Source organism: Mustela nivalis, assembly GCF_964662115.1.
Source record: "Mustela nivalis genome assembly, chromosome: 9".
NCBI lineage: Eukaryota > Metazoa > Chordata > Mammalia > Carnivora > Mustelidae > Mustela > Mustela nivalis.
This window is the reverse complement of record NC_139028.1, coordinates 77,746,877-77,769,164: the sequence shown is the minus strand read 5'-3', so window position 1 is coordinate 77,769,164 and position 22,288 is coordinate 77,746,877. Positions and strand designations below refer to the sequence as shown.

Genomic DNA, 22,288 nt, shown 5'->3' with positions numbered 1-22,288 from the left:
CGGAGCCCACGCCTCTGGTGCTGGGGAGGGACCTGCATGTGCCATGAAGGACCTCGACGGTGGCTTCTCCGGCTGTGAGTCATGACTGCCAGGCTGATGTGTGGTCATGGCTGAAGGGCTGTGCTGGCTGTCATCCTTGTTGCCACTGTGGCCACTCCTTGGGGTGCAGGAAGGTGTGTGTCACTGGTGTCAACCCAGAGGGAAAAGGCAGGGTGTCCTCTCTGATCTGGACAAAGCATCCTCATGTCCCTTATCCTGGAGAACCTCACTGTACTCTGGAGAGGTGAGGGAGGACAGGGGTTACTGCCACACGCAAGGCACCGGATCCAGAAGGGGAAGTGACCTGCCCGGGACCCCTCAGCCAGTGGCTTGCGGGCTGGAGCCCAAATCAGGTCCTATCTGCCATAGTGTTCTAAACATTCTGGGACATGGAGGTTTGCAGGCAAGCTCCTTAAGGAGTGGCCAAGGAATTGCTCTCTCAGGCATCTTGAGCAGCTTAACAATGTCTATACAAGATTGGTCCCTCTGGACTGCATGAAAGTAGGCAGGGGACAGGAGAGGAGGGTGACAGGAGTGTCACCTTCTTTAACTGTCCTGTTTAGAGGGACCCAGGAAATGTACTTGGAAAAATGAATGTGAGAGAACACAAGCGAAACCCCTAAGTTGTGAATTTGAGGGATTTTTAACAATATTCCTCTGCTCAGTCCTCCTTGCTACTGTTGAAGGTATATAGGGACTGGGCTGACTGGGGGAGTAGGAATGGGTGAGGGGACAGTTTAGAGATGGAAATACCATCTCAGAAGTCACCAGTTTCCCTGTCAGTGGTCCTTCAGGTCTTCTCATGCTTAAAAGCACGGCCTGAACATCTCATATTATTTACTTGTTTGACATCAGAGGTGTAAACGGCCTTCTCCTATAGCTCTGGTTTGCCTCAGTTTGCTGGGATCCCTCTTAGCTGGTTGAGAAAGTGGCTCCTGGGCCATTTTTCTTAAGCATTTACAGCCCCTCTGCCTAACAGCTTCTGTGTGCTATTAATGGGAAACACAGGTCCTAGAAAATGAAAGAGTCTTTTGCTTATTTTCCCTGTTCCTGGTGAACTGAAGAACTCAACGGATTGTCAGAGACAGTGTGGGCAGATAGGTCTGACACTGAAACTTCCTCAGCTCGCTTCTGACATGGTCCCATGCTGAGCAAAGGGAGGTGAGACTTCCAGTAGCTGCTGGGGCTTATCATCCTAGAACCCAAGGTCATGTCAGGACCCATCTGGGTCCCCAGGTCATCTCCCTGCCCCTTTGAGACGTTAGCCACACTAATCAGAGGGTTATTTTGCCTCATGCATATTAAGTGGGCCAGTGAAAAGGTTTGATGACAAGTATTGGAGCATTGGTGATTGTTGGGTCCCTAGCTCAGAGGTTGCCTGTCCTCTTCCAGCTAGATCTCTCTAGTTCTGTCTCAGGAGCTCACCATTGTCCTCAGTTGCACTGCTGTCCTAGCCCTGTGGTGGTATGTGTACTGTCTCCCCATCAAACTGCACCCCCCGCCCCCACCACCCGCCTACTGCAGGACTCACTGGCTTCTCCCCACAGTGACCTGCAAGATCCTTCATGCTCAAAGAAGGCTCTGGCTACACTGAGACATTTGTGCTTCCTCTGTGGCTGCAGATGTTAGCCCGCTATATAGTTCCTTGACCCCGTAGCTGTGCAGTGTCAAGGATTCACACACAAAGCCCCAAGTTTTGGAAACCCTTGGTGTTCTTAACTGTCTTTTTTCTCTCTTTGCTTCATTTGAAGGCTGATGATACCTACCTCCAGCTGAAGAAGGACCTGGAGTACTTGGACCTAAAGGTGAGGGATGTCAAGCGTCTTGCCTCCCTTGGACATGCACCTTTCTGAGCGTGTCAGCCTCATGGAGCCAAGCCCAAAGTCAAAGGCTGTGCAGTTCTTACCAAATCTGGATCCCAAATGAAGACATCTCCTCTCTAAATCGGAAGAGTTTTATTTCTTACTACCTTGAACACTGGGTTCAGTTCCTTGTGAGTTCTGCTATAAGATTTCAGTCTTATGAAATGAGGGTACTAGATCTTGATCTCTTCCATCCTCAGTCAGGACCCAAAGGCTTCTAAACAGTAACTAGTTCCTTCCTCAGAGGTTTGGCTCATAGGGTGCCACTGACGTGCGTTTTCAGCCACGAATAGCTTGCTGGCTTTTTTGGGTTTTGTTGCTGTGGGAACAGGTTCCACACGGAGTTCTGCAGCTCTGAGACCCACCGTGGTGTCCCAGGTGGGAGCCCCCGGTATGGTTAGTCTCCTGTCTGCATTCAGGAGAAGAGCACTGGGCACCTCGATGTAGGTGAGAAAGCTTCAGGCTCGAGATCAGCCTTCAGAGCACAGAGACTGAGAGGAAGCTGGCGGAGAAGTGTGAGAGGCATTCTACGTGAAAGAGGGCTGCTATTGTTTCCTTACCCCGGCTCTCTGAAAGCTCCCACTATGGAAAGTACTTCTGATGCCTAAACCATGAAACTGACTGAAGGAATGTGACCTTTAATTAACTGTGGGTGTGAGAGAGTGGGGCGAGCTGTGGAAGGACACCCAGGCTAATGCCACGGGGCATGCCTCCCCCAGCTCCCCTGGGTACCTGGCTTGAGGTGTCTTTAACATGGGGATTGTCATCCAACCTTGTAGAAGTAAGATGACAAACAATAGGCGGTGTGGTAGCAGATGCAGGGGGCCTCCTCACACTGAGACAAGATCAGAGCCTTTGATTAGGTATCAATTAGTTAGCTTCTAGATCTGATGAGCACTTGCTATATGACTAGCTCTAGAGAAGCCTAAGGGACATGTAAGAGGAAAAATGAGACTCTCTGAGTCTCTGAGAAACTCCCAAATAGTCTGGGTTAGAAAAAGAAAATCTCCCAAAATAACACAGACTTGTTTATAACAAGTTTACAAAGATCTGTCTGGCCTAGTGCTTGGAGTTGAAATAGTGAAGGTCACCGTGGGCTGTGATGCTGGGAAGAGTTCTGAAGGAGGTAGCACGTGTTTAGAGCCTTGAAGAGCCAGAGGGTTTGGGTTGATTGAAATTAAAGGGAAGGGAACAGTGGGAGTCAAGGAAAGATGGGAGAGAGTGGTGTGGCCAGGGCTGGAGGAGGCAGACTAGTCATGTTCTTTAAGAAGGAGTGTAGTGAACAGAAGTCAGACTTGGCTTTCTGACTTAAGCAAAATAAGGAGGGTTCTCTCAAAACCAGGACATTTTCTAACTTATGTGGTGGTCGGATCACACAGAGCATGAGTGAATATTGTAGGTTTGGTAGTCATGCCTCAGGATGCAAAATGTGCAGCCCAGCCCACCCTGCTGTGCCCTGATTCTGGGCAGGGTCCTCCCAGCATGCTCACCACCCCCACCTGTCCCAGAGAGAGGTCCACCTACCTTCACCTGCCCTGTGTTACCACCTCATCTCCATTCACTGGCCTCCCCAATAGCCAGTCACCATGCCACTCCTTGGTTCTTCTCACCTCAGCCCCAAGGCCATGCAGTCAACTAGAAGTGCTTATGAAGCATTCACGATGTACTTAGGCTGGTAAGAGAGATTTGGCTCCCCAGCAGCATGGGTGTACCTTGAAACAGTCTCCAGAGTGCTTGGTGCATGGTGCAAGAGAGAGCTTAGAGAGTCTGGACTAGAGTAATAGGAAATCTCTGTCTTCTGGTTCCTGTTTATATGGGACAGCAGAAACTCACAGCTGGTCCTGGAGGGAAGATTCAGCTCAGGTCTGTTTTATTTCAAGATCATAGAATTTGAGTTAAAAGAGCTTTAAAGAGAGAAACTGAGGCACAGGACAGCAGAGCCTGAAGTCCTTGGGTGTCCTGACTACCAGCAAAAGCTTAGTAACAGTGGAGGGTAAAATGTGTGATGGTCACTGTATTTTACTTCTGTTAAATTATGTAAATCCCACAGTAACCCTAGAAGGAGGGTGGTGTTATCTTTTTTTTCACTGACTAAGGCTCTTACCCAAGGCCACATGAATGGTTACTGGTGAGTTGGTATTTAGGTATAGCTCTAACTCTGAAACTTCAGTCACCTTGCCTCCCAGCCTCTCTTAAAATGCTGCTTCCACTACTGTGGACCCAAAGGCATTTCAGTTTTGTTTTTTTTTTTTAATTTTTCTTTATTTAACAGACAGAGATCACAAGTAGGCAGAGAGGCAGGCAGAGAGAGAGAGAGAGGAAGCAGGCTCCCCGTCGAGCAGAGAGCCCGATGCAGGGCTCGATCCCAGGACCCAGGGATCGTGACCTGAGCCGAAGGCAGAGTCTTAACCCACTGAGCCACCCAGGCGCCCCGGCATTTCAGGTTTTGATGGAACTGAACTGGGGTCATTATCCTAGGAAGTGTGCTTAATGTGACAGAGGCAAGGTGCATCCTTGGGATGTTTCATGAGCTAGGAGCTGTCTGCACCCGGAACATTAACTAGTGACTTTCTGGAAGTTGTCACTGTCATGGAAAACAGCTGTGTTGATACCAGAATTTCCCCAGTCTTATTTTTGTTATTCCAGTTGCTAAGCTCCTCTCAGAGAACTTTCCCCCCAAATGAGCTGCACTGGTAACAGGGAGATGCTGGGGTTTGTGCTGTGTGTGAGTTGTCTGTCTGGTGCGGCTGCCAGAAATGTTGGCACCACCTTAACCTCTCTCCAAGATACAGCAGAGTACCCACGTCAGAGAGGCAGTGAACCTGCTCTGCTCCGCTCAAACCCAGCTGGGGCATAGGGTTCCCAGATGGTGTTTCACTTCAGGACTCAGCTGAAGAAAGGGCTGGAAGCAAAGCAGAGGTATTGAGAGCCTATAAAGCAATGGCTGAGGATGTATTAGGCAGGATGCTTTTGTTTGCAGGTGTCTAAAACCCATATGAACCTGCTAATAACCCAAAGAGGGAATATACTGGTTCTTTTAGCCAAGGGCTGCATGATCCCAGAAGCTCAGGCCATGTCATCACTGTTCTAGTTTCCCTGATGTGTAGGCTGTGTCCACATGGCAGGGAACGTGGCCACCTGCAAACCCAAGTTTACTTTCTTCCAGCCCAGCATCCTCATGGGTAACCACTTGTAAATCCAGACTCCCTGTGGAGTGAGGGAGGGGTTCCTTAATGGAACGGCATGCTGGGCAGAAACAAGAAAATCAGCAGCAGTTAGCACAGCTGTGCTACAGAGTGATGGAGAGAGTTCTGGGTAATTCAGGAGACCTAGAGACAGTCAACAAAGCTCTGAAATGTTACCATGTGTCTTCTGTGACTGCAAGGGGGGAATGAAGACAAATAGATAGCATGAGTCAACTGTACTTCAATTAAAAAAAAAAAAGACAAGTGGATAACAGCTACAAGTAGAGGGGTTTCTAAAAGGGCCTGCTCAGGTTGTGATGGACCCCCCCCTCCTTCTCTGGGGTGTCATTGAAGCTAGATGAGCACTGTGGGACAAGGGGAGTGGTGCATGACTGTGTTAGGAAAACCCTGAGGTCCGTTGGCTCTTGAGATGGCGACATGCTCAACAAAATGTGCTAATGCTGAGTTCAGCTGGGGTCCCTGAGATGAGGGCCTCTGTGGACACAGCCGAATGAGCCCTGAAGCCCAGAGTGGGTGTGGGGGTAGCCGTGACACAGCCCCGCCGTGACCAGCTGCTTGTTAGAGGTTCCTCTGGGTTCTTGGGGGAGTGAGGAAGAAGGTAAGCATCACTGGAGAAAATCGACCTCCCTATTCCTGCCTGGTTGCCCTAGGCTCCCCCATGTCCCTGTTCCAAAGGCCACAGACTGAAGGATCCAAACCCTGCCTTTGCCACCACCACCACCAGCACCACCAGTACCATCAGCACCACCAATCAGCCAATGCTCAGCTTCCAGAATCAGTTGGTGGTGTTTGCTTCCCTCCATTTTGTGGGAGCTTTTTCTCCCTAAAATGAGCATTTCTGTTATGGTGCCCAGTTTCAAACAAAGGTGGACTCCACTCATTTAGAAGATACTCTGTATTAACGTTCTTTTTGCCAAAGAACTTGTCTGGCATTTTACTTGGTGCTGCAGAGTGGACAGGACTCCACCCCGATGAGGCATCTGTTCCCACCTGGCGGGGTTTGGGTGCGTGTTGTTCATTATGGCTCTTGGTCTTCTCAGAAGTTTCGAGCAATAGGAGTGATGATAGCCACCTTCCTAACCAAGAATCCAAGTATCAAGAGAGGTCACTTCCACAGCGATAGGTCTGGAATATAAACCCAGGGTCTGACTTTATTCCTGCCTTCTTTCTTCCATGCACCATGTACTATGCCCACCCTAAAGTTGTACTCACTGAACTGTGTTTCTGGCATCATGGTTCTGCTTTTCAGAACCGCACACCCTGCCTGGGTCTGAAGAAACAGGTGTGGGGTCACTGTTGTTGACAGCTTAGATTGCTTTCATGTATCTGTGAAGACAGCTGGGAAGGAAGGGGATGTGGAGGGGTGAGTATCTGCAGCTGTTCAGGTGGTGCCCCCAGAGGCTGTCCTTTCTGACTGAGGGATGTGTCAGCCGGGGCGCTGGTCGCTTGGCCTTTGGCCTCTTCCTGACTAAGCCTGAGATCAGGGTTCCTCTGTTCAGGGTCTCTTTCCAAAGTTAGCTTCTAGAGCCAAGTTTCTTAAGTTGTGTTCTGGAACACCACCTATTTCAAGATCACCTGGGAGCTTGATTTTTTTTTTTTTTTTTAAGTACAGATTTAGGGGGTTCTATTGAATTAGAAACTCTGGAAATTGTGCCCAGAATTCTGCCATTTTTGCTGTTTGTTTGTTTGTTCTTGTTTTTTAATCAAGCTCTGGAATAATTCTTGGGCACAAAAACGTTTGAGATCTGTTGTTCTAGAACAGAGATTATTAATCCTGGCCATGAACTGGAACAACCAGGGGAAGTTTGTAAAAGGAATATCAGTGCTTTGATCCCACCACTTCGACTCTGATCTAATTGGTAATACTCGGCAATTATTTTTTTAAAAAACAAATGAACAGGGACATCTGGGTGACTCGGTTGAGTGTCTGGCTCTTGGTTTCAGATAGGTCATGATCTCATTAGTTGTGGGATCAAGCCCTGTCTGCTTGAGAGTCTCTCCCTCTCCCTCTGCCTTTCACTCCCATTCACGTGTGCTCTCTCTTGCTTTTTCTCCCTCAAGTAAATGAATAACTCTTAAAAAAAAATAAAATAAATTCTCTAGGTGTTTCTAATGTACGGCCAGGGTTTAGAAACACTGTTTCAAAGCAGTGGTTCTCAAAGTGTGATCCCAGAATAACAGCATCAGCAATACCTGGGAATTTGTTAGGAATGCAAAATCTTGGGTCTTCCACCCCAGATTGGCTCAGTAAGAACCTCTAAATGTGGGGGCAAGCAAATCTGTATATAGTTCACCCTTGAACAGCAGGGTTAGGGGTGCCAACTTCTTGCACAGTTGCAAATCCAAGTATAACTTGACCCCCCCAGAACTTAACTCTTAATAGCCTACTGTTGACAGGAAGCTTTACTGGTAACTGAACAGGTAACACAAATTTTGTACATTATGTGTATTATAGACTGTATGCTTGTAATGGAGTAAGCTGGGGAAAAGAAACTGTAAAATCATAGAGAAAAGAAAATTTCTAGGACTGCATTGCATTCGTTGAAAAAAATCCACATGTATGTGGACCCTGACAATTTAAACCCATGTTCTCAAGGGTCAGCTATATTAGTAAGCCCTCCAGGTGATTCTGAAGCATGCTGAAGTTTGAGAAGCCCTTGTTGCGGTGGTGGTGGTGCCCAGTCTTAGCTGCATATCAGTATCATCCAGGGGGGCTCTTAAGGATCTGGATGCTCATGCTCCACCCCAAACTGATTTATACCCAAGTCTCTTGGAGTGTGACTTAGGCATCAGTTGTTGTTTTTTTGTTTTTTTAAGCCACCCAGGTGATGCCGGTGTTCAGCTGGGGTTGAAGTGCACTGTTTTAGTGGGTAGGGATGGTGGGTAGGGTAGGTGTGGTAGTGGGTAGGGACTGTGTTCCCGCAAAGGAGCTGTAAACATTTGGGATCACTGGTTAGACATTACTTAGATGAACATAAGTGTGGAGACGAGGGTCTGGGGGACTGAAGGTGGAAAACATGGTGCAGGGATGAGACTAATGTCTAGCTCCTCCCTAGAGACTGGTTGTTTCACAACATAAGGTGAAGGAGAGCAAAGGAGGAAGCAAAGTTTCCTCTTGCCTTCTGCAGGGGGAATTGGAAGGCAGCGGGCCCTGACATCGGCCCTCTCACATGAACTAGCCTGCACAAAGATCCTTCAGGCAGAGCTTCTTGTCCTCGGTTTCATCTGTGAGGGGACGAAGTCTGCAAAGGTCAGCATCCAGGAAGCGGCATGACCAGACTGAGACATGATCATTTGAATCGCATAGCACACATCCTCCCTAAGGTTTCCCCTGGCCAGTTCCCCAAATTCTGGCTCCTTCAAGTGTCTTTTGATGTCTCACCTGTTACGTTTTGTTATATTTGCCTTTTTGTTTGGAACAGATAAAAAATAATGAACCTTTGATCAACGTGCTTTACAAAGTGCTGAAGAAGTCAGCACGGGGCTGTCGGCCCAGGAGAAGCGTAAGATGATCTGATCTGTGTCTCCAAGCGGGGCCATTCCATTGCTTCTGGCTCAGTGCTGACCTCATCACTTGCTTAACCAGGGGCTCTCCTGACCGCCCCCCAGGCTTCCTGCAAGTCATTTTGGTTTATTTTTTTCTCCTACTGAATCTCCCTTCAGCATTCTGGCTGGTGCACCAGGCTGAGCCTCTCATCTGCGGTGTTCTGTGACTCCATCTTTTGTGTTGCCTTGGGATTGTGGTGGGGTGGGGGCTTGCCTGGCTTGCCACCAGCTTGCGTTGTGTTCCCATTCTCTCGCATCTGCCTCCATGGTGAGGACTGACCTCGACGAAGACCAATGTGGTCTGTGCAGTCAAGCATGAGTTCTTTGGGAAGGAATAGCATTTTCTGGTCACCGTGGAGGAGCTGGGGTATCCTGAGATCCCACCATGGCCCTGGGATTAGGGTGTCTTCTCTTCAGGGCAGGGTATTGGTATTTGAGAACAATCTAAAGCAGGACTAGAACAAGATGGTTCTCCCCTGCCCAGTCCCCTACCCCCTGCCCCAGACGGTTCCCTTTGACTGATGCAGAAGTAGCACCTGAAATATGGCCAGCTTTTATAGCTTTCCAAGGGAGGCTGCAGGTTGGGAAGCAGATGCCATGTGCAGTCATCCCAAGCCCCGAGAAAATGTGTGTTGGGATGTGATGGAGGGTGAGGTAAAATGCCTGGGTGGCCTTCTGTTCTTTTCTGGTGCACAGACTCTTTCAAAGGGATAAACACCCACTGACTTCCACTTTTTCTGGTGACAGAGATGCTGGGCACCCATAGTTGACATTTTAAATGGATCTAAACACTGCTATCACAAAGCAGTTTTAAAAGGAAAATTAGACGTAGTAAACTACTTGTGGATACTTGTAGTAGCCTTGATTCTCTGGAACAAAGCTAAATTCAGAAGTTTCAAGGGCCTCTGAGCTGCGTAAACACTTTCCTGAAGCTCATGCTCTAAAGCGCGCCCTTTACTCCAGCTCCCTCCATTTTGTTACATTCACGGGTTCATTAAACAGACATTTCCCAAATATCCTCAATATGCTGGGCTTTCAGGATACAGAGAAGATATGAAAAATGTGTCCCAGTTCCCACAGTCACCCCTAATTAGGTCATTGTTCACTGAGGGGAGACAGAGCATATCCTCTGACGTGCTAAGGCTCTTAGACTGGAAGACACAAACTGTGGGAGGACCTCCCCTGAAGCCACCAGAACCACTGGAGGGAGGGAGTTCTGGAAAAGCAGCAAGTGTCACCTCTGTTGACTCTCCTGTCCTAATAGACTCATCCATTTGAATTACTAACTTTCAGCACCTTAAATGCAGCCCTTAAATGGAGACAAGAGAGAGTTACTTCTTAGAAAAGAAGGCGTACTTATATCCTGAGAGGGAAAAGAAACATTATGTGTCAATCTACAACGGAAATGAAAGCACAGAAATTTAAAAGCATTTAATCAAGGGCCAAATAGTCCCCAAACACTGACTTCTAAGAAATTCCGTATTACTGATTTTTATAATGACTCTGATTCATCCCCGAAAGGTTGAATTTATATTCAGTTCCATGGAGGCAGCGTAGGACTGACTTTTAGAAACCTTTCCGTCAAAAAGTTTAAAAGGTTCAGCTTTCTTAAAATGCCCTTTTTGTGTAGAACATGTCATTTCTTTCTTGACGGTGTTGGGTAGATGAGGCACTGCTCAATTAGATTCTCTGCCTTGCTATTTCAGTATCAAAAAGCTGGTATCTGTTAAAAGCTCTAGTGAAATAAATGGAAGAGTTTTGCTAGGAGGAAAAAAATCTCCACAGCCTATCTCAATTTAAAAATGATTTCTTCCTAGGAAGTGAGCCAAGGGTCAGCCCCTGGAGAGTAGACAGGCTCATTGTCTTCTGCTTTGATGAGGGACTGTGACACAGAGTGACCTCCTTACTTTCACCTGCTGGGTTCCCCTGAGTTTAAAGGCCAAGTTCTGCCTGGAGGTCAGCTGTCCCTGGTTCATCAGAGTTAATTCTACCCCTCCCCCCTCCACTCCTCTTCCTGCCTTGCCCAGCCCTCTGTCCTTGAAGCAGCCAGCGGTTTGTTTGTGGATTGTGGCAATAGTCCATGTGTCCTTGACTGTGTGTGTAGATGTATGTACACATACATAATATGCCAGTCTGAAGAGCAGAATTTGGCTGGAGCTCTACTTTTTCCAGGAATTCTACTGACCCACATGTGTTTGCCTTTGACCTACCTCCAATGCAATAAGCATTTGCCCAGTGCCTTCCAGCATACCAGGCTTTATGTTCAGGCTCACTTTACCAAGATATAAAAGACAATGGTCTCTGCCCTCTGCTGTGTGACCACAGGGAACATTGGAATGGGTTGGGGTTGTGTCTGCGGCTAGACTCTTTCCTCAGCCCAAGGCATGGACAGGCATCATCCCTTGACCTTGACCTTGGCATTTGCTGATGATGAGAGGAAGGAGGAGTGCAGGACAGTTGGGGACATGATTGCCTTGAGTTGTGAGGGGAATGTTTGCTAATATATTTCTGCTTCTTATTCACACAACTAATTGGACCTCTCAGATGGAGTAGGAAAAATGTGAGGGCCATCTCTCCAGCAACTGTCTGTCCAACCACACTGGAACCCCTGGCCTAATATACACACCATCTGTCTCATGGAAGAGATAGGTTCTACGTTCTGTTTCTGTGGTCACATCTGTAAAATGGAATTCAGCAAGATGGCTTTCTGTGCATGGGACACATTTGACCTGGCTCTCTCTGACCATGGCTTGGCTGTGGGGGTGCATCTCTGGAAAAGTCTCCCTAGCCCCATCCCACACAGCTTTTGGCAAGAAGGAAATTAGGGGAAGTGAAAACATGGGCTGAAGAGTTGGGTTTAGCTTTGTAGGGGTCAGTGGGAGATGCCAGCATGGTGCCCACATGGGGTCAAGGGAAGGATGGACAATGTTTTGAATGCCCACTGACCCATAAGTTTAGATGATTTTTATCTCCTGATTTTGGTTTTCATTCTTGAGAGGACAGGGTAACCTGTGACGTATACAAATATGACCTGCCTCAGTTATTTAGGGATCGATTGAAAATCCCAACCAGGAATTACCTAGGTTCCTTCATCCCTTGACCTGATTTTCTATCCAAATGGTATAGGGTGAGAGAGACTGACCTTGCTCAGAAGAGGTTAGCAGCTCAGAGGCTTCCTTAAACTAAGTCTTGGAGATGCCCCGGGGACTCGCAGGTTTCTCTGGTCCACCTCACTGCTCTGGGCTGGGGGCCATAGACTTCTGTAACTTGGGTTGACCCCAAGATTCATACTGAACTCATTTTGGGCAAATTTTAGCTTCCACAGTCAATGATACTAGAAATTGAATGTCTTCTTTTTCTTTAAATTTGAGAAATTTACAAGTGCTTCTTGGATCACAAAAAGGTTTTGGTTTTTCCCTAAAATGAAGTAGGCATAAAAATCAGGTCTCGCCTGAGTTTTTGCCTGTTTCATGCCATGACCCTACCACCAAGACTTACACACTTGTCCATCGTGGGGCTAGCTCTTGTTCTTGAGATCTGATCCTGAACCTTGTGGTTAATCTCCTTTAAATTGTTCACCTCCCAGATGACGGGCCGGGACCTGGTCAAGGATCGGAGTCTGAAGCCGGTGAAGATCGCGGAGAGTGACATTGACGTGAGTGAGCAGGGCAACAGTCTGAGCCTCTGGCTGCCTGTTGCCCCCAGACCCGAGGCGGGCAGCTTCAGGCAGGGCTTAGATGGTTCCGTAGCCAAAGGCTTTCTGATCACACTTCAAGGTCGTGCCCTTTTCTCATCATCCCAGGCCCTCTCCAACCTGTTCTTGCTCACAGGTCAAACTGAGCATCTTCTGTGAACAAGACAGGATCCTCCAGGACTTGGAAGACAAGATCCGAGCCCTCAAGGAGAACAAAGTATGCATCGATTTTGCATAACCTTGGGCTGAGTGGAGGGGGTTTTGTCATGCTGTCTTTCCTCAGATATAGATTGGACTCGTATGTCACAGGTGCTCATTTATCCAGAATGGGTAGTAGTTTATTCAGAACAATATGTTTGCTTCCAGGGGCATTTCTGCCTAAACCTTAGGTGGGAAAGAGGAAGAAAAGAGGAGGAAATCTCAGGGGGAGACTTAGGCCTGTTTATTCCAAATGCGACCTCCTCCTCTTCCACCTTAATTCTGCTCTGGCCTTCCTCTCCTTGGAGGCCTCATGAGGTCAGCCTGGGAGAGGAGGGCTCTGCTGGCTTATGTGTGCTGAGCCCAAGCGCCTGAATTCCATGGAAGAGGGCTGCCTTGGAGAAAGTGGCCACACTTGTAACAGGACAGAGGCTATCATTTCCTAAAGCTCCTTTCCTCCTAGGATCTGGGCTATGGAGAAAGCAAGTCTGGATGGGAGGGGAGGAAGAGGCCAGAGGCTGCCCATGTTTGGTTTCTTGGATATTTATTATGATTTTTTTTTCTTTTTTGAACTTTAATAAGGTATTATACTTCCGATGCTGGAGGTTCATAACATGCCCTTTTCCCTAAGAAGAGAGAATTTTCCATCTACTCTTTGATGTATCCTCATAATTTATCCATAAGGAGTGGATGACCTTATGCCCACTTCATAAATGAGAAAACTGAAGCAGAGAGCTGTTAGGTGGTTCGTCCCAGGAGCCCACCCAGTGGGCAGAGTTAGAGCTGGAATCAGAGCCCCCAACTAGGCTGTGGGCCTTTCAGTCTCAGATCCAGCAGGTTTGCTTAGTTCCTAGCATGAGATGGGGAGGCCTCTAGGGACTGTCCTGCTCTCCACTTGCTCTTTGGCCCTTCCCTGCTGTAGGACCAGCTGGAGTCTGTGCTGGAGGTTTTGCACAGACAGATGGAGCAGTACCGAGACCAGCCTCAGCACCTGGAGAAGATTGCTCACCAGCAGAGGTTGCTGCAGGAGGACCTTGTCCACATCCGGGCAGAGATCTCCAGAGAGTCCACTGTGTGTAGAGGGTGTGAGGGTGGCAAACACTCTCCTGCCCCCATCCCCCAGCCCCAAGATGGGCTGGGCCAGGGGCTGGGCAGGGGGCTGGGCAAGGGGCTGCTTCTCCTAGCTCACAAGCTGTAGTTGAGTTGGTGGCCAGGGACAAGAGTCTTGGAGTAGCAGAACTTCTCCAGGCTGCCTCCTGATAGTAGCTCACCTTGCCTGGGGGTGACATGTCTGTCTCTGCTGGTACCTCAGGATGCTTTCCATCAGTGACTGCTGTATGGCTACAGTGACACCCAAGGGACCAGATTTCCCTGATCTGTGTGCAGTTAATTCCAAAGCATCAGAATTTCTACTGTATTTGTCCATCTGATGTGGTGCAGGCCCTTTCTGCTGGAGCTGGGGACTAGAGCATCTCCAGTGGTGGGAGAGGAGACAGTTCGATAGTTCCAGTAGCCAGGGTCAGAGCAGGAATGAGAAGACGAGCCCTGTCTCTCTTCTGCCAGAGACCCACTGGGCTGCCCTTTCCCCGTCCGTCTTCCCCTGGCTGGGTCAGCAGTGGTCAAGAGCGCAGGTGCTCTTGGGGCTGTCTAGGGGACGGGGGATAACTAAGACTCAGGAGCATTTTCTTGGCCAACAGGAGATGGACAATGCCTGGAACGAGTACCTGAAGTTAGAGAGTGATGTGCAGCAGCTGAAGCAGACCCTGCAGGAACAACACAGAAGGGCCTTTTTTTTCCAGGTGACCAAGGGCTCTTCATCCCTTCTAAGCTCCGTTCCTTCTGAGGGACTTCACCTGTAGAGCTGTGGGGCTGTGGGGCTGTGGGGATTAGGTGTGTGGCCTGGGAAAAGCCTGCTGTCCCTCCACCCACCATTAGGAGCTGATTCCCAGAAAACCTGGTTCATGGCCCTATGGAAAACACTCTTGCCTGTGGCTCAGGGCTGGCCTGCCAGGTCTCCCAGAAGTTGTCCGTCTCCTGCTGCTGTTCCCCGCCCCCCCATGATTTTCCGGTACCCAAGCTAACATTTTCCTATTCTTATTTGGTACCCCAGCACTTGGCATAGTGGCCTGAAAACACTAGGTGAATATTGTTGACAATATCTTTCAAATGATTATTTCTAATTACTAGTTCCTTAAACTGTTCCATCCCATTAAACTTGTCTTCTTGGATCTTCTTTAATTAATTTTAGCAGTGATTTTTTTTTTTTAGCTTTTTATTTCTTATGTTTCTGTAACTATAAAAATAACACATGAATGCATCTCTCTGTAAAGGCCAAACAGTAAGAAGCAAAAGCAAAAGTGCACATCTTAAATGTTGGTGGATGCCGTTGGTGGATGAAATGAAAGCTCCTTTGCCTCCCATCACCTTTCCATCACCTTCCCTGTGTGTGATCCGTGCCGTCACTGTGTGCCATCACCTTCCCTACCACTTTTTGTCTGTTTTCAAACATATGCCCATCCACAGGATAGTATAATGTATCTGGCAGGGGGAGTTGGGTTTACTTAAAGAGGGATCATACTTACACATTGTTCGGTAATTTGCTTTTTTGTCATAACTTCACGTTATGCAGATCTTTCCAGGAGAGATACCCAAGTTTATGTTGCCTGATCTTTAAGTGTTAACTATTTAAATGTAAACATAAATTAATTGAAAGTAACTAAAATTAAAGATGCAGTGCTCCGTCACGCTAGAATCATTTCCAGTGCTCAGTAGCCACCTATGTCTAGTGGCTGCTGTATTGAACAGTACAGATAATAAGATTCCCATAATCTCAGAAAGCTGTGTAAAGTAAAAGAAATCAGTTCTTAGCTGCTGCATAGTATTTCATAGTCTTGATATGCCGTATTTTAGCTATTCTTTTCTGATGGGCATTTAAGTTGTTTGCAGTGTTTTGCTTTTCTAAGTGGTACCGCAGTGAGCATCTAACTGCCCTTTCAAGCTCATTTATAAGCTTTCATCTAAGACGGGCTCTGAGGGTGGACTTGCTAGACTGAAGCGAGAGCACATCTTAAATGTTGGTGGATGCCGGCCAGTCACCCTCTAACAGGCTGCACTCATTTGCCCTCCCACCCGCAGTGAATGAGGGTGCTGAACCTTTATCCGCATCTTCTCCAGCACTTGACCGTATCAGTCTTTTTAGTTTTTGCCAGTCCGCTGGCTGAAAAAGGACATCTAGTTTTAATTTGCATTTATTTAATTACTGGCAGGTTAAACATCTTTTTATATGGTCATTGGCCATTTGTTTTTCTATCATGCTTTATTTCATGGTGATTTAACATACCGCAGTCCCAGAATCCCTTTTACTGCTCTGGAAAACAAATGGGTAAAATGTACAGGTCTTGTCACAGACTCCCTGAAGAACTTAACCGTGTAAGTAAGTTACAAAGACATAGGCTAGTTTGAAGCCTAGCTCCTGCAACTCGACTTCTACCTAGCCTGGTGGCATTGCTCGTGCTTTCCCTGAGCCCCACTTTGTGATCTGGGAAGCTCACAAAGCCCTTCTTTGAACAGGCTTTGTGCTAACTTCTTTGGTGTAATTCTAGGCCAGGCAAGCTGTTAGAGTCCTGAATAAGTCATGAAGTGTGGGGATACGCGTGCAGCCCCACATACACATTCTCAGGCAGGGGGCTTGGAAACTTGCCCCCTTTAGCCAGGTTTGGCTGTGAGAAAATTCACAGGCTTTTCAGTAAAGGTGAGTGGCTTTATTTGTAAAGATCCTCATGACCACCTGCGCTGGCAAGCCAGAGGATAAAAGAACATTGAGGTAACCGTGAGAGGCAGTGATAGATGAGGCTGCCTGTGCATGTCCCTGCTTCTGGACAGTAAGTGCAGGCGTCTGCTGAATGCAGTCCATAGGAGCCTTTCTGCCCAGCATGGTGTGAGGGTCCAGGGATGAAGCACCAACCCCTGTGCCCCAAAAGCTTCCTTCACCTTTTCCTTCAGTTCTGAAATTCCATCGTCCTTGGAGAACCTTAGAGGCTCTCTGGCTTTTGCTTGTCCTTGCTCTTCTCTTACATGTGGGGGTGACAGAAGGGCTAAATAGGGGCAGAACTGCAAACTGACAGGTAAAAGTATGCCAGATAGACTGCTGGAGGAGAGGGGAGAGAGTTGATTTCATTCCAACGCTCCTCCTTTACCTGTTCCCAGCACCCTGCTTGGGGACCTCCACTCCTGAGATAATCCTGTTAGCTTACACACACACACACACACACACACACACACAGTCTCACACTCTGGGTTCAATACCATGTCTGTTTTAGGACACTTGTGCTTTGGGGTGGAGCTAAGCATCAAGCCCTTTCCTTATTTATCAGCCTTGAGGATGTGCGTTGGTGTTGGAAGGATGGAGAGAGTATGAGAATGTGAGCTCCCTTAGGAGGGAGGCTTCAGACATCTGTTGTCACAGCTGTTGGGCAGCATTGATCAGGGAGTTTAATGTGACTGGGTCTTTTTTCACTCATCATCCATGTGCTGAGAAACTGTGAAGATACACCAAGGGCATATAGTCTACTTGCTGAATCAGGCAAGTCCCTAAGTATCACACATGCAAGAATTTTTCCACGGGAGGATGGCTGGGTGCCTTGAGGGGAGATGGGGTGTGAAGCCTTTGTTTTTTTAAGTCTGTGGGGAGTGATCAAAGCTACATTCTCCCATGACAATTTAAAAATTTAAAAAAAAAAAGTTTGGGGCGCCTGGGTGGCTCAGTGGGTTAAGCCGCTGCCTTCAGCTCAGGTCATGATCTCAGGGTCCTGGGATCGAGTCCCGCATCGGGCTCTCTGCTCATCAGGGAGCCTGCTTCCTCCTCTCTCTCTCTGCCTGCCTCTCCATCTACTTGTGATCTCTCTCTGTCAAATAAATAAATAAAATCTTTAAAAAAAAAAAAAAAAAAGTTTGATGTTTAAACAACTCTATTAAAAGGTGCCCACAAATTAATATCCAAAATATGTAAAGGACTTATACAAGTCAATTCCAAAAAATCCTCCAAGATCCCAGAGAACAAAAAACATTTAAAAATGGGCAGAGGACCCTAATAGACATTTTGCCAAAGACCTACAGATGGCCAATAGGCACATGGAAAGATGATCAACATCACTTATATTAGGGCAATGCAAATCAAAACCAAAATGAGGGGGCACCTGGGTGGCTCAGTGGGTTAAGCCTCTGCCTTTGGCTCAGGTCATGATCTCAGGGTCCTGGGATTGAGCCCCAAGTTAGGCACTCTGCTCAGCAGGGAGCCTGCTTCCCCTTCTCTCTGCCTGCCTCTCTGCCTACTTGTGATCTCTTTCTCTCTCTGTCAAATAAATAAATAAAATCTTGGGAAAAAAACCCAAAATGAGATTACCTTACACCTGTCGGAATGGCTAAAATAAAAAAGACAAGAAATAAATGTTGGTGAAGATGTGGAGAAGGAGGGCCCTCGTGTACTGTTTGGCGGGTGTGTAAATTGGTGCATCCACTCTGGAAAACAGCATGGAAAGTCCTCAAAAAATTAGAAATACCATATGATCCAACCGTTCCTATACTGGGTATTTAGGCAAAGGAAATGAAAATACTAATTTGAAAAGATACATGCACCCCTATGTTTACTGAAGCATATTTACAATAGCCAAGAAATGGAAGCAACCTAAGTGTCCACTGATAGACACATTTTTATGAGAAGATGTGTTATACACACACAATGGGATGTTAGGCAGTTATAAAAAAGATGAGCTCATGCCATTAGCAAGAACATGGATGGAGGGTATTATGCTAAGTGAAAGAAGTCAGACTGAGAAAGACAAATACCATATTATTTCAGTCACGTGGGATCTAATAAAAGACTAAACAAAAAAGAATCAGACCTCTAAGCACAGAGAACAAACTGATGGTTGCCACAGGGAAGGGGGTTGGAGGTAATGCACAAAACAGGTGAAGAAGAGTGAGAGGTACAGGCTTCCAGTTATAGAATGAGTAAATTGTGGGAATAAAAGCCACAGCACAGGGAATATAATAGTAATTGCCTTAGCACTGTATCATGACATATAGTAGCTACAGTTGTGGTGAGCATAGTGTAAGGGTTAGAGAAGTTGAATCACTAGGTTGTACACCTGAAACTAATGTAACATTGTGTGTCGATTATACTCAGTAAAATGCCCAGAGTCCCTTAATCATGATTAAACCTTCTCACTGCTTTCTGGGACCTGTCCCCATCTGATTTTGTTTGTGACTTGTGAGAGTGTGCGTAAGTTTTATCACATAATTCACATACCATAAGATTCACCCTTTTAAAATCTACAATTCAGGGGTTTTTAGAATATTCAGAGTTGGACAACTATTGCCACAATCAATTTTATAACATTGTCATCATCCCTGAAAAAAAAACCCTCTCTTTATTAACAGTCCCTCCTCATCCACACCCCCAACTGCCCAAGGTTGGCCTTGCTCTAGCCAACCATTTTCTGTTTTGTGTTTCTTTGGATTTACCTCTTCTGGACATTTTATGTAAGTGAAATCATATAAATGTGGCCTCTGTGTCTAGCTTCTTTTACACGGCATAAACATTTTCAGGGTTGATCCATGTTGTAACACGTATCGGTACTTCATTTCTTTTTCTTGCCAAGGATTCATTGCCTATTGTGCTTTTAAATGAACCTCAAATCCCAGGATTCAGCTTTGTCTTTTCAAAGATCCTCTTTATATTCTGGGGATGGTGTAACCGCTAGTCTTTGCCTTCTCTTTCCTTCTGCCGTGGTTGCCTGAAACAGTCTGGCTTTTTTTTTTTTTTTTTTTAATCATGGTAAAATGTGCATAACATAAAGCTTCTTACCTTAGCCATTTTTAATGTACAGGTGGGTAGTGTTAAGTACGTTAAGACGGTGCAGCCAATTTGCAGAACTTTCTTCATCTTGCAAAACTGGAACTCTGTACCCATTAAGCAATACTCCTCATTCCTCTCTCCACCCCAGCCTCTGCTAACCACTCTTTGGTCTCTGACTTTGATTGGTGTAGATACTTTGGAAGTGTACAGTATTTAAGGCATCTATTTTTAAATTAGGGGGAGCTAGGCAAGGTGAATCACTGAAACCTCCTCTGAACTTCTCCCCTGGATCTTGGGTGTCTTCCATATGTGTGTTTCCCTGTGAAGCTCTGAGGCAGGCTTGGCTCTAGCCCTGGTGGGGTTTCCAAAGGGGTTGCTGCCCCCCAGGGTGAGGGGCTATGTCTGAAATGACAGCATAAGTCCGAATGAGAAACTTCTGGTGAGGTGCCAAGAAGGAAGTGAACCACCACCTTGTCTTTCTCAGGAGAAATCGCAGATACAGAAGGATCTCTGGAGGATTGAAGATGTCATCGCAGGCCTGAGTGCAAATAAAGAGAACTTTAGAATCCTGGTGGAATCGGTCAAAAATCCAGGTGAGTGGGCCATCTTCCTGGGGGTGGGGGGTTGGAGGCCAATGTCCACATACATGGGCTGTCCCTTGGGGAGGTCAGGTCTTTATGGCAAAGTCACTGCCCTTGTCCTCCAAGGAAGAGGGTCTTTGTTCCATCTCATCCTGTTTCCCTCCTTGCTCCTTAGAGAGAAAAACGGTGCCTTTGTTTCCTCACCCGCCTGTGCCTTCACTCTCGACTTCTGAGAGCAAGCCGCCCCCACAGCTCAGCCCTCCTACCAGCCCCGTGCGGACCCCTCTGGAGGTCCGACTCTTCCCCCAGCTGCAAACCTATGTGCCGTACCGACCTCATCCACCCCAGCTGAGGAAAGTGACGTCCCCTCTTCAGTCACCAACCAAGGCAAAGCCCAAAGTTGTAAGTATCGATGACCAGGAGCTGAGCACCATTGTTTTCTCTCTGGGAGATGATTGTCTCTCTCTGTCCTTAGGTCAGCTTCTGTTGGAAGAGAAGCTTTTGGGGAAACCCGGGAAGATGGAGTCAGCCAGAGTCCCGAGCTAGGAACAGTTAAAGAGTGGTGGAGCCGACCATCGTGCTCCCAGAACTGGAAGGGCCCTGAGAGAGGAGCTAGCCCAGTCTTGCCGTTTTACATTTGGGAAAACAGAGGCCCAGCAAGAGGAAATGACTGTGCTAAGTAGGATGGGGTTGTGATATGTACCACACAGAGACAGGTGGCTGCCCTGCGCGGACTCCATGCAAACCTGCGGTTACACAAGCTCGTGGGTGAGGGACTCCTCTCAGCAAAAGAGCGTCTTTGTCTTCCCTGGCAGCTGAGCACTCTGCTGAGTTGTAGGATGCAGTTGATCTTCACAGTCCACAGACAGGAAGGTCTCTGTCCCATCCCACACACGAGAGAACTGAGGCCCAAAGGTGTTAGTATTTGCTGAGTGTCTCCACATCTCCTATTTTTTGCCGTCTGCCTTCTAAGTGGACATTCAGCCCAGCTCCCCAGATCAGGTTTGTGGCCCCTGTGGTTGCCTGAGCCAGCACCTTGGCTTGCCTGACAGACAGATGGGTCAGGCTTTTGACAGAGTCTGGGAGCACAGGAAACTTTAAGAAAACAGAAGATATGGTCAGGAACTATGATGGCTCATGTCTCCAGTGCCAGGCTGGGCTTGGCTGGAGAATACAAGGGATCTGGTCCAAGTGACAGGGAAGCCATAGTAAGGGGGACCTTGGGATGGGGACCTCCAGGTTTTGCTTACAAAGGTTTAGAGGAGCTTTGCCTGGGTATGGGGTATGCCTAGGACCTCTGAGAAGGTTAGTGTGCAGTGCTGGCTAAAACACACAAGTTCCCATCTCTTGGCCCTCACTGTCCGCCTGCTTCCAGCTATGATCCAGGGCCCAGAGCTGGAAGACATGTGCTGAACTGAGTCATTGTGAATTTCTTCACATTGATATCTCCTTCCTGATTTTATATCTAAGAGGCAGTAGGGTACCAGCCACAAAACAGGAGGTGGGGAATAGCAAAACACAGCAGGAATGGCTAGGGCAGACAGCTCCTGACTTAAGGCAAGATACCTGCTAGCAGGATGAGGAGCAGAGGGAAAAGGTGGTAGCCTGGGAGCTGGACTGCCTGGATTGCGGCTCTTGTTCTCTCACTGGGTCCTTGGGCAAGGGCTTCCTCAGTTTCCCCTCGTGCACCATAAGCAGCTTGGAATAATAGATGGTCACAGAGGCTCTTCACAGCTGAGTCCTCTGTGGCCCATCGGCAGGGACTTTTCAAGTTGGCTTGTCTTCTTTCCCTTTGCTCACCAGGTTTACTGTTTGTTTCATGTTTCTATTTGTGAGACAATAATATCCTGTGGTTGACATAAAACACGAATATATAATTTAACAAATAATAAAGAGACCACCCATTTATACCAACAAGAAAACCAAGAAAATAGAACTTTGTCAGGAACTAGAGACCTCAGGCCCATTAGTCCTTTTCTGCCAGAAGTTAACCATTATCACTATCTTGACTTTTTGACTTTTTGGATAATTTCCTTCTTTTTTTTAAGTTTTGCTACCTGTGTCTAAACTTGAGTTTTGCCCACATGCGGTGCTGTATTCTTCTGTATCTTGCACTTGTCTGCAACATTATTTTTGGGACACTTATCCACATTGTTACATGTAGCTATAGTTCTTTCATTTTTGTTTGGCTTATTTTCTTGAATTTAAGGTCACTTAGTTTTCTATTAGATAGTATTCTCCAAGGGCACAAAATCAAAAGATACCAAAAAGTATATAACAAAATGCCTCCTCCCGCCCTCCATCTC

At 47.2% G+C, this 22,288-nt stretch overlaps 1 protein-coding gene and 1 long non-coding RNA gene across 22 annotated transcripts in view; one reads left to right on the top strand and one right to left on the bottom strand.

Moving 5' to 3' along the window:
• Nucleotides 1-22,288, bottom strand: part of LOC309872724 — a 639,146-nt gene that overhangs the window by 447,424 nt on the left and 169,434 nt on the right. The gene's annotated exons all lie outside the window — the stretch shown is intronic.
• Nucleotides 1-22,288, top strand: part of PLEKHA7 (pleckstrin homology domain containing A7) — a 213,842-nt gene that overhangs the window by 175,477 nt on the left and 16,077 nt on the right. For all 21 annotated transcript variants that reach the window (XR_014316059.1, XM_082747240.1, XM_082747234.1 and 18 more), the window contains 7 exons: nucleotides 1,791-1,844; nucleotides 12,240-12,308; nucleotides 12,484-12,564; nucleotides 13,468-13,617; nucleotides 14,243-14,344; nucleotides 19,886-19,994; nucleotides 20,158-20,384. Coding sequence is in view for 20 of the 21 variants with exons in the window: in XM_082747240.1 (XP_082603366.1) it covers nucleotides 1,791-1,844; nucleotides 12,240-12,308; nucleotides 12,484-12,564; nucleotides 13,468-13,617; nucleotides 14,243-14,344; nucleotides 19,886-19,994; nucleotides 20,158-20,384 (792 nt within the window). In the remaining variant the exon portion in view is untranslated. The remainder of the gene's footprint in view (nucleotides 1-1,790; nucleotides 1,845-12,239; nucleotides 12,309-12,483; nucleotides 12,565-13,467; nucleotides 13,618-14,242; nucleotides 14,345-19,885; nucleotides 19,995-20,157; nucleotides 20,385-22,288) is intronic.